The sequence below is a fragment of the Anabrus simplex genome, chromosome 1, assembly GCF_040414725.1.
Source record: "Anabrus simplex isolate iqAnaSimp1 chromosome 1, ASM4041472v1, whole genome shotgun sequence".
Classification (NCBI taxonomy): Eukaryota; Metazoa; Arthropoda; class Insecta; order Orthoptera; family Tettigoniidae; genus Anabrus; species Anabrus simplex.
Genome location: NC_090265.1, coordinates 1050000758 through 1050013062, shown reverse-complemented (window position 1 = coordinate 1050013062; position 12305 = coordinate 1050000758). Strand labels below are relative to the sequence as shown.

Here is a 12305-nt window from a genome sequence, read left to right as displayed (position 1 = left end):
AATAATGCCAATAAGCACAATAAATTTTCAGCTATGAGCTCCCATATAAAAGAAACAGGACATCACTTCACAAAGATAGAACAAGACCTCACAATTATTAAAAGAATAGACAAACGAAAGTTGATGAATGAGCTTGAAACCATCTATATACTTTTGGACCAATACTACAACAAAAATCTAAACCTCAATAATTTAATTGAAGTCAAGAATCCGTTATACGAAAGTTTACCCAAATTATTGCAAACTCTAAACTCAAAACATAACTTCTAGAACCTCCACTACTTTAACTAATATGACTCCCTTCATGTCTGCCCCCGCAAATCTCCCGCAACCCAACACGACTTCCTCCCTATCCGATTACGCAACTAGCAACACATAAATTTAATGCCCCGCCTACCCCCTCCTCTCCACTACACCGTCCTCCACCAATCTCACATTGATACAATACTAGAAGCATAAATGTCAGTCAATCAATGCTACCATAGCAACTGATTAACACCATAACAGTCAAAGAAATAAATGAACGTACACATAACGTTGTTTTTCTTCAACTAACCTTTCCATAACTGATTTACAACTTACTACTTGAAGAAGACTGTTATCTTATCGTAACACATTCGACTTTCACTCCTTCAAGCCAGTTAAATAAGACTATAGACAGCTGAACAGCTACCTACTTAAGAATACTGTTGTCTTATCTTAAATTATGAAATTAACATCTTTAACAGTCTATCAGCTTTATTTTTTCTTATCCTTCAATAGGAGTATTCAAGGAAACACATTTCTATTTCATTATAAAGATTGAGCTGTTTATTGCTCTACCCTCAACAAGTTTTGGGCACATTGACTCAGTGCTATGAAAAGTGTAATCTTGTGAACTTGTGACATGCAGCTTGATACTAAGATTTTAACCAAGGACATTCTAATAATTTTATGTTAGACAAACACTTACATTGATATCCCCTTTTTATGATTTGTAAGAACAATCACGATCCTGATTATTCATCATACAGTTTTGAGTTTGAGGCTGATGATGCCCTTAATATGGGTGAAACATGTCCCTTGTAACATTTCATAATATGATTTAATTCTTAATTTACTAGATCTCTTTGTATTGAATAGGTGGATATTAAAAATAACACTTGTAACATACTTTGTATTTACGTATATTTCAATATGGACCTAACATGAGAATTATAACGTGTAACATACCGGTACCACTTAGCCAAGCAGCTCGTCTCCTTTCTCCCAAGACTTCCCAGCCCAAACTTTGCAACATTTTTTAACTCTACTCTTTTGTCGGAAATCACCCAGAACAAATTGAGCTGCTTTCCTTTGGACTTTTTCCAGTTCTTGAATCAAGTAATCCTGGTGAGGGTCCCATACACTGGAACCATACTCTAGTTAGGGTCTTACCAGAGACTTATATGCCCTCTCCTTCACATTCTTACTACAACCCCTAAACACCGTCATAACCATATGCAGAGATCTGTACCTTTTATTCACAATCTCATTTATGTGATTACTCTAATGAAGTTCCTTATATTTACACTTAGTATCTTACAATGATCCCCTTAAGGAACTTTCACCCCATCAATGCAGTAATTAAAACTGAGAGGACTTTCCCTATTTGTGAAACTCACAACCTGACTTTTAACCCTGTTTATCAACATACCATTACCTGCTGTCCATCTCACAGCTTTATCGAGGTCATTTTGCAGTTGCGCACAATCTTGTAACTTGTTTATTACTCTGTACAGAATAACATCATCTGCAAAAAGCCTTATCTCTGGTTCCACTTCTTTACACATATCATTGATATAATGAGAAAGCATAAAGGTCCAATAATACTGCCTTGAGGAATTCCCCTCTTAATTATTACAGGGACAGATAAAACTTCGCCTACTCTAATTCTCTGAGTTCTATTTTCTAGAAACATAGCCACCCATTCAGTCACTCTTTTGTCAAGTGCAATGGCACTCATTTTTGCCAGTAGTCTCCCATGATCTACCCTACCAAATACCTTAGAGAGGTCAATTGTGATACAGTCCAATTGACCTTCTGAATACAGGATATCTGCAATATCTTGCTGGAATCCTACAAGTTGAGCTTCATTTGAATAAGCTTTCCTAAACCCAAACTGCCTTCTATCAAACCAGTTATTAATTTTTCAAGCATGTCTAATATAATCAGAAAGAATGCTTTCCCAAAGCTTACATGCAATGCATATCAAACTGACTGGCCTGTAATTTTCAGCTTTATGTCTATCACGCTTTCCTTTATACACAGGGGCTACTATAGCAACTCTCCATTCATTTGATATAGCTCCTTCATGCAAACAATAATCAAATAAGTACTTCAGATATGGTACTATATCCAAACCCATTGTCTTTAGTATATCCCCTAAAACCTTATCAATTCCAGCTGCTTTTCTAGTTTCTAGTTTTCAACTTTGGCAGCTTACTCTAAATGTCATTGTTTTCATAGGTAAATTTTAATACTTCTTTAACATTAGTCTCCTCCTCTGTCTGGATATTATCCTTGTAACCAACAATCTTGACATACTGCTGACTGAATACTTCTGCCTTTTGAAGATCCTCTCATACACACTCCCCTTGTTCATTACTGATTCCTGAAATATCCTTCTTGGAACCTGTTTCTGCCTTAAAGTACCTATACATACTCTTCCATTTTTCACTAAAATTTGAATGACCGCCAATTATGCTTGGCGTCATATTATCCTTAGCTGACTTCTTTGCTAGATTCAATTTCCTAGTCAGTTCCTTCAATTTCTCCTTACTTCCACAGCTATTTCTATTTCTGTCCAACCTGCACCTCCTTCTTAGTCTCTTTACTTCTCTGTTATAATATAGTGGATCTTTACCATACCTTACCACCTTTAAAAGTACAAACCCTTTTTTACATTCCTCAACAACTGCTTTAAGGCCATCCCAGAGTCTGTTTACATTTTTATTTACCATTTTCTGCCGATCATAGTTACTTTTTAAAAACTCCCTCATACCTGTTTTATCAGCCATATGGTACTGTCTAATAGTCCTAATTTTAATATCTTCCTTTCTTTCACATTTATTATTAACTATGACAAAAACAGCTTTGTGGTCACTAATACCATCTATTACTTCAGTTTCTCTATAGAGCTCATCTGGTTTTACCAGCACCACATCCAGAATATCCTTCCCTCTAGTTGGTTCCATCACTTTCTGAATCAGATACCCTTCCCATATTAACTTATTTTCCACTTGTTGGTCATGTTTCCTGTCATTTGCATTACCTTCCCAATTGACATTTGGTAAATTGAGATCACCCGCTACAAACACGTTCCTTTCCTTGTGTCAAATGCTGAGTTAAAACATTAGAAAACAGTTATTCTACTGGGAGCTCTATATGCATCAGAAACAACTTTAGGAGGTTATTCTAATATATCAGACATTGATAAACAAGATTGTAAAATTCTTATAAAAAATTTTGACTCCATACAACAGAATGGAATTTGGATCAAAAGGTGAACTGCAGACCTCTGTAGTTACACAGATAGTTTCATCAATACTATATGGAGAAGACATTTTTTGGACACAGTTTTAGGATGGATAGACTCACAAAACGGATATTCAATGCAATAAATTCCCAAAAGAGGGGAATAAATTGGCTCGAGGAAACAAGAGGTGACCTGAATGAATTGAACATAAAGGAAGACATCGTGAAAAATCGTAAAGCCTTCAGGACATTAGTAAATAAACGCACACATTTATGGTCAAAACTAGCAGCGGGACTGGTACAAAGTAGTCAGAAGAACAGGGGAGGCAATACAGTGAGTTCATGAAGAGATTTTGGACGAATAGGAAGGCAAACATCATCAAGTCAATGAATGAGTTCAACACGCTCTATGAATGGGCATAATGAAACAAGAAGAATAACATCATTTAATAATAGTGCTAAAAAGGAAATCAGTGAATGAATGAAGAGATACTGGGATGAAAAGAAGAAGCATTGAACTAAATAAGGTCAAATGTACTCCTTAGTGGAAATAATAATAATAATAATAATAATAATAATAATAATAATAATAATAATAATAATAATAATGCAAACAAGATCAGAAACCGAGCACCTCTCAGATGAACAATCAGACAAAAGAGGTTTCAGGTCAGACCATCATGGAAAAAAAGAGGCGCCCTTTGGACAAAGGAAAGAAGAAACAAGCATAGCCAAAGAATGTGTGAGTATTGGGCAAATATCAAGCCCGTTTCCAAGCAGAAAAGTTGAGGATCTTGGTCCTTAGTTGGCCCGTTCGAAGTAATAATAATAATAATAATAATAATAATAATAATAATAATAATAATAATAATAATAATAATAATAATAATAATAAAATCTCATTTACCATTTGATTATAAGACATACTGCATGTTTGCAATGCTTTGTCTACAGGGCAATCTGAATGGCATATGCTGCTATGAAATTATTGTTGTTGTATGTCTAGCCCTTAGTCCCGTTTCCTGATACAGGAGTGGGGATGAAGTGAAATGAAATTATAAGGCATGATTCTACAGCTGGATGTCCTTATCGCCAATCTCATCTCAAGAGCTAATGAAGATGAAATGAATGATGGTGAATGAAATTCGGTAAGAACGTGGAAGGAATCGGCTGCAGCCTATGACTAGGAACTGTCCCAGAGTTGCCTGGAGGTGAAAATGGACAGCTGGCAGTGGGGCTTGAACCCACTCATCTCCCAAAGGTATAGCTTGGCTCCATAGCCATAGCGCATTAACACGCATGACCACTCGTCTATTATTACCATCATCATCATCATCATCATCATTATATACATTGTGTTTTGCCCTCTAAGGAACAAGTAGAACCATTACTTAGCACTGGTTTTCTTGTTTTTCTTATCCTTCTTATCTTCCCAAAATTTCCTCATCCTTTCACTTTTGGGCCTGTCTTCTTTCTTGCATCCATGCATTTTTTAATTTCAAGTTCTTTCCTGTTGGGTTCTTGGGTATGATTTTTTACCTATATGTAGTCTGTATAGTTATTATTATTATTATTATTAGTATTATTAGGGGCTGCCTGGCAGAGGCAGTAAAGGCGTGCTCTGTTCGCCCAGAAGGACGTGGGTTCGAATCCCCGTCAGGAAGTCGTAAAATTTAAGAAACTAGATTTCCACTTCCGGAGGTGGATATGGCCCTGAGGTTCACTCAGCCTACACCAAAAATGAGTACCAGGTTAATTCCTGGGGGCAAAGGCGGCCGGGCATAGAGCTAAACACTCACCCCATCACGTGCCGCGGTTAACAATGGTGGAAGCCTTTACCTTCCATTCCTCCAAGGGCCTTCGTGGCCTGTACGGAGGTGACTTTGTTATTATTATTATTATTATTATTATTATTATTATTATTATTATTATTATTATTATTATTATTATTATTATTATCAATTTAGGAAGGCTCGGCTTGTGCCGGTAACATAATGGGCTGACTCGGCCTAAGCAAGGAGTCACCGTCTTGATTATGAAACTACATGTACATATATGTACAAATATTTACAACAGAAATAATTACAACATATACATTTATACAATAAATACAAACAACTTCAGACTTCTTATGTCCACGTTTTGGGAATCTGTTTTTGTGCTACTGGAACTGCGGCCTGGAACTTCATGCTGTTTGGCGTGAGTCAGAGGAAAAGTCGTTCCTAGGAACTTTCTCACAATGTGGCAAGTGCTCAGGAGGGTGGCTTTCTGTAATTCTACGTATGTGTGATGATGCAGGTTTAATGCGGCCAGAGAGCTGTGCAAGCATTTTGGAATAACACCGGTACATGATATTACTATTGGAACTGTGGTGACTGATTCTAGTTTCCACAGGCATTGTATTTCTATTGTCAGTTCTGTGTATTTTGATATCTTTGTGGCTATTGTTGTTTGCAGATTGGAGGTATTTGGACAAGCAATTTCTATAAGGGATGCGGATCTTTTTGATTTATCGATTAGAATAATATCTGGCCTATTGTTGCTGAGCGTGACATAGGTTATGACTTCTCGGTCCCACAGTAGTTTATATGAAGAATTTTCGAGAATGCGTGGAGGTGTATATTTCCAATATGCAGTTGATGACTGAAGAAATCCACATTTTACAGAAAGTTTCAGGTGAATGATTTTTGCTACCTGATCATGTCGGTGCTTATAATCGGTGTTGGCCAAGTGTGGGCAACCAGAGATGACGTGCTGTATGCTCTCTGTAGTTCTGGAACAGCGGCGGCAGTTGTCTGAGACAATTGTTGGATCATTCATGATAAATCTACGGTAGTTCCGTGTAGCAATTATTATTATTATTATTATTATTATTATTATTATTATTATTATTATTATTATTATTATTATTATTATTATTATTATTATTATTATTATTATTATTATTATTATTATTATTATTATTATTATTATTATTATTATTATTATTATTATTATTATTATTATTATTATTATTATTATTATTATTATTATTATTATTATTATTATTATTATTATTATTATTATTATTATTATTATTATTATTATTATTATTATTATTATTATTATTATTATTATTATTATTATTATTATTATTATTATTATTATTATTATTATTATTATTATTATTATTATTATTATTATTATTATTATTATTATTATTATTATTATTATTATTATTATTATTATTATTATTATTATTATTATTATTATTATTATTATTATTATTATTATTATTATTATTATTATTATTATTATTATTATTATTATTATTATTATTGGTCTCAATCAAGCAATGCAGCAGATGAGAGCACAATTTCTGAATGTAAATAAACTTATCTCCTCAGTCAAGAAAGTCTTTGTGAAAGCTCCATCAAGAGTGCAAACTTTTCGGCAGACACTTCTAGATGTTGCTCTCCCTCCACAACCTGTACTCATTCACTGGGGAACATGGCTGAAGGCTGTTGACTACTTTAGCAAACATTTTCAGGAAATCAAATGACTTCTAGCCACCTTCAAGGATGATGCAGTTTGTGTAACGTAAGCTACAGCAACTGTGAAAGAACACAAGGAGTGCTAGTGGAATGACAGGCAGTCGTCAAGCAGCCGTGCAGTGGCGGCGCGTGGGTAAAGCGTCTGGGGGTTCACTGCAGTCGAAAATAACGTGCTGAGATTTATTGTTACTTGATGTTTACATAGATGTAAAATAGTGACATTGCTTGATTAGAAACGCGACTTTCCTTTGAAGGGATACGGCTACAGTTCGAAGAAGTTACCAAAACAATGAAGATGAAAGACAGAGAATATGAGGTGCAATTACTTAAAGCTGCTCCAATTTCCTCTGATTTTGGAGACGTTGCTTGCGTACAAATACCTTCTTCAAGAACGTGTTAGGCAGACTACTGTTGTTTATGTATTGACGTATTTTGCTGCTTACTTTTCATAAAACACGTATTACTAATGAAAAGGTCCAGGGGCTCTCAACTTGGGACTGTGGGTTGGTGACCACGGGGCCCTTATTTGGGTCGTGGCATTGCTTCCACTTACTTGCATCAGGCTCCTCACTTTCATCTATCCTATCTGACCTCCCTTGATCAAGTCTTGTTCTTTTCCGACCTCGACGGTACTAGAGCCCTCGAGGCCCAGGGAGTGTTTTATTTTCACACCCTTCGTGGCCTTTGTTTTCTTTGGACGATACCTTCATTTTTGAAGTGTAGGATCCCTTCCATTTTTCTGTATGATTAGTGTTATATAGAGGATGGTTGCTTAGTTGTACTTCCTGTTAACATTATAATAACCATCACCACTTACTAATGAAACGTTTTTATTAATTACATAAACTTAGGCTACGTACGCCTATTGATGCTATACAAAACGTAGTTACCAAAATATTCTGGCTCATTGCGGTTAATTACATCAGAATTGCAAAATCGTCAAATTAAAACCCCTCCAAAACCTACCACATACGGCAAACTTTAACCGCGCGCTCTGACAGTGCTTCGGCTAATTTCAGAGCTGCTCGATGTAACTCGTATCTATCGCTGGTCCAGTCGCCAGCGATTCTTGGGCTATGTTTTCCCTGCTCCTCACAGCCCCTCGCCTTGTGCACCCTCCTTACATCTCACGGCCCCGCTCCCGCAGTCCTGAAATTGAACCTCTTGGCTGGTTCCGAAGAGCAACAGAGTGTTGATGTCAAAAATATCGCTACGCGAGTGGATATACAGAGCTTATTAAAGAAATAGGCTGTAATACACCATTTTACATAGACTTATCTATTTCTAGGGGGTTCACTGAACCATTGAACATATAGAACGCACCGCCACTGCAGCCGTGAACACTAACAGATACACAGGCAGGAGTTGAAGGGATATGTCAACAAGCTCATTGCTTAGTTTGGAGAAATCATATTTCAACTGTCAACATTAAGTTTGAGTGTCCCTTTTCACCCAGGCCCTATTCATACACACAGATTTTTAAATCTTGAACAAGATAATTGTTAAATTGGATTACAACACGTTTCAACATATATAAATTCAACTGTGTAACAATCAATACTTATAATAAGAAATGGTAAAACATGAACTGCAGATAGCAAGACGACGAACACAAAAAATCTTTAGCCTGATCTCATAAAAAAATTTTGAGAGTGTAAAATAGTCATTTATTCAAGTTTATAAGAAGTGACAATGATTCTTCAAGATTTTAGTAAAACATTTTAAGTAAACAACAAACCTTTATGACTTAATAGTTATAATTGAATGTGAATAACTCTTAGCCCAGCCATTTTGATGTTATACACAGAATAACTGTTATACCTAGATCACAACCATTGGACACAATATACAAGAAAATTGTATTTAACCATGTTTTCTTAAAAATTGCATTATTTGCTAATGACAAATCAATCATATAAGTTCTAGGTCAACATTCCTAATTAGCCTTAATATTCTAAAGAAAATGAGCAAAACATGTACACATGTACCATGTTTTAATAATTTAGCAATAAAATAGGGATGAAATCCTAATTATGTAAGCTAGTTGAGTACTGAATAGGTGGAATATAATAAATTTATTGCTTTTACTTTCAACTGTGAAAGAGCTGGGCTGAGTTGCTCAAACAGTTGAGGCGCTGGCCTTCTGACCCCAAATTGGCAAGTTCGATCCTAGCTCAGTCTGGTGGTATTTGAAGGTGCTCAAATACGTCTGCCTCATGTTGGTTGATTTACTAGCACATAAAAAAGAACTCCTGTGAGGCTAAATTCTGGCACATCAGTGTCTCCGAAAACCATAAAAGTAGTTAGTGGGACGTAAAGTCAATAACATTATTATTAATTGTAAAAGAATGTAGTGTTCAGAAGGACTTAGTTATTTCAGGCCCACTTTACTTTCACGGCAGACACTATTACTGCTCTTGAAAGCTGTGGAAGACCTGTCTATGAGTAAGTTGAACTTTTGAACAGGCCAGAGCAGAAGCTTTATGAAGCACCAAGTACCACTGGAGAAAATGTTCCGAAGAAGTTGGGATTGGTGCTTCAGAAGAACACGGGATTAAGGTGACTGTCCATTGCTACTGATATTTTATCAGGCAAGAGTGACGGAGATGAGGTGAATTTCCAATTATTCTTCTGAATCTGAAACATTGTCCAGTTTCCTCAGTTGATGTGAAATGCTCATTCTCAGTATATAAATGAATTATGAGTGGCAAAAAATATAACTTTACAATTGAAAATTTAGGAAAACTGCTTGTTGTTTATTGCGAAGTAAATTGCGGGAAATATATTGAGTAAGGGACATTATGAAGGCACTTAAGTACTTTATGTTCAGATCGTTATCATTATTATCATCATCATCATCATCATCAATGTCCCACTCCAGTTGTCTGAGTGTGGTTTATGTTTAGGTATATTATGTGAATTTGTGAATGTACCATTTAAAAATGTGAAATTTGTGTGTAAAGTTCTTTTCAAATAAAAACATAGGTATGGAATAAATTCTTCACATTCTTTGGTGAGTACTTTTAGTGTCTGTGTGAAGAAAATTTTAAGTGACTATTTTTTAATTTAATGCCTAAAAGCAGCAATGAAGGGCCCAAAAAAAATCTCCTTTTTAGACCTAAAAATCTGCTGACTATTCATGCAACAGCACCTACTTTGATGGTAATCTTAATATGATGCTACTGTCTCCCTTCTTCAAATTATTAATCGATGATGTCACTATAAAGAGTTCATTGAATGGTGTATGTAGAAAGCATGCTGATCATATACCATTCACAAGAATTCTGTTCTTGAATAACTTTGTGTGTGGATAACATTGTGAGCTAGTTCGAGGTTATCAGGTGGTTCTCTTATGCAGGAAACATTAGGTGCATTATAGGCCTAATAATAGATACTGGTACATCAGGGCTATGAATTTTTAGTATGTATTATAATATATGTACATCAGGACCAGACATTTAGGTTCACTAAAGCCAAATGTTCATTATAACCAAGTTCACTATATCCTGAGTTGACTGTACCGTACTATTTTGACTAACGAGTGGAAACATTTATTGGTTTTGCCTCGTCCTATGGTATCCAGTTGAATTGTATTAGTTTATCATAACAGGTGGCTAGGGTTGATTCTTTAGGAATTTTCAACCATTACAGACCAAGGTCTAAATTAATTTTTATCTATACAGTACTGCAGTTCATCTTAGTATCAAAAGACTAAAAAATTCATGTTGAATGTATAACATTTAAAAGACCTAAAGTTCAAAGTTGTGAGTCAGAGTAGGTAAAATCAGTCTAACACATTGCGTTGATGACTAAAACTCTATCCGTCTGTATTTTCTGCATATTTTAATCATGAGAGAAGGAAAAACCAACATCAAATATGAGATGATTAGTGTTTCAAGTCTCCTTACAGCTAACACAATGAGAATGGCTACTATAATCTGGTTATGGTAATAAACCTCTTTTTCATACCAGCTGCAACGTACCTTCAGTTCATTCAACTCCTGTCTCATATTATCACTCTCCTGCTTGGCCACCATATAGTTGTTGGTCACGGACGCCAGTTGTTGCTTGAGATTCTCAATCTGCAAAAAAGCAACATACTGTATGTAAATACATTTTCATGGCAAACAAACTATATTAAGAAATAAGGTCCATTAAATCTCTGATGTACAACGGATCACAAACGTACACGGTGTCATTCAACATACAAACATGGGGAGACATCAAGAGCATCAATTAAAAGCTATGGTAATCTACTTATCACAATCTGCCTCTGTGGATCAGTGCTAGAGGTTGACCTTTGGATCCCAAGACCGTCGGTTCAAACCCGGCACAGGTAGTCAGATTTTTGAAGAGCGGAAATAAAGTCCATGCAACACTTCATGCCACATGATATCAACATATAAAAAAACTCTGGTGCACATTTGGCGTTTACCTGACAAAATTCATTAAAGCTCAGCCATAGATGACCAAGAGAGATTCCATTTACTCTGACATCTATTAGGCCTAGAGTGAAACAGAACATCGAAATTGATGAGCAGGCAGCCCGATGGCATTGAATTAAAATGTCTGCACACGGTAGCTGAGACCATATGATCATCATCATCATCATTCCATCTATTTGATGGGTTGGTATACAAAGACCCTCCACCAATTTCTATCCTTTAATCTCTCCTCAATTTTGATCGTGTGTCAGTCTTCACCTCTCATCTCGATATCAGACTTCCTCATATCTCTTTACCTCATTCTAGGCCTTCCTTCTTCATCTCTTGTCCTCAAGTTGTAAATCAAACATTTTCCATGGTAATCTATTTGCATCCATCCTTCTCATGGGTCCATAATATCTGAACTTGCATGACACTTTGTTATCCTTGTAATCTACTAACTTCAGCCATGTTTGTAATATCCATATTTCTTCTTCTGTCACGTCTGATATTTCCGATAATACCCCAAACAAATCTCACCCCAACATTCTGAATCCTGATCACCTCTTTCATCCTCATCATCCAAATTTCACATCCACATATCACCCGTTGGGCAAAAAGGGACCTAAAGTCAGATTTTTCATTTTTCTGGTTCTAAAATTAGCATAAGATACTAAGCATTTAAAAATCTAGTTCATGCTTTCAGCTGCAATAATTCAGAAGATATTAATTATTGAATGTTGCTTTTAAGAAAACTGTATTTTGAGAAAAACACAATTATGGCTTTCACTAACTTTCTTACCAATTGTACAAAGTTTTCATGACATCGAGTAGCGGACTCGAACTGTTGCAT

General features: G+C 35.7%; 1 protein-coding gene across 3 annotated transcripts in view; it reads right to left on the bottom strand.

Annotated features, from left to right (window-relative positions):
* The window catches only part of LOC136875962 (uncharacterized), a 186562-nt gene that overhangs the window by 77878 nt on the left and 96379 nt on the right, over window positions 1-12305 (bottom strand). For all 3 annotated transcript variants that reach the window (XM_067149595.2, XM_067149580.2, XM_067149587.2), the window contains exon 3: window positions 11012-11110. In XM_067149595.2, the coding sequence (XP_067005696.1) occupies window positions 11012-11110 (99 nt within the window). The remainder of the gene's footprint in view (window positions 1-11011; window positions 11111-12305) is intronic.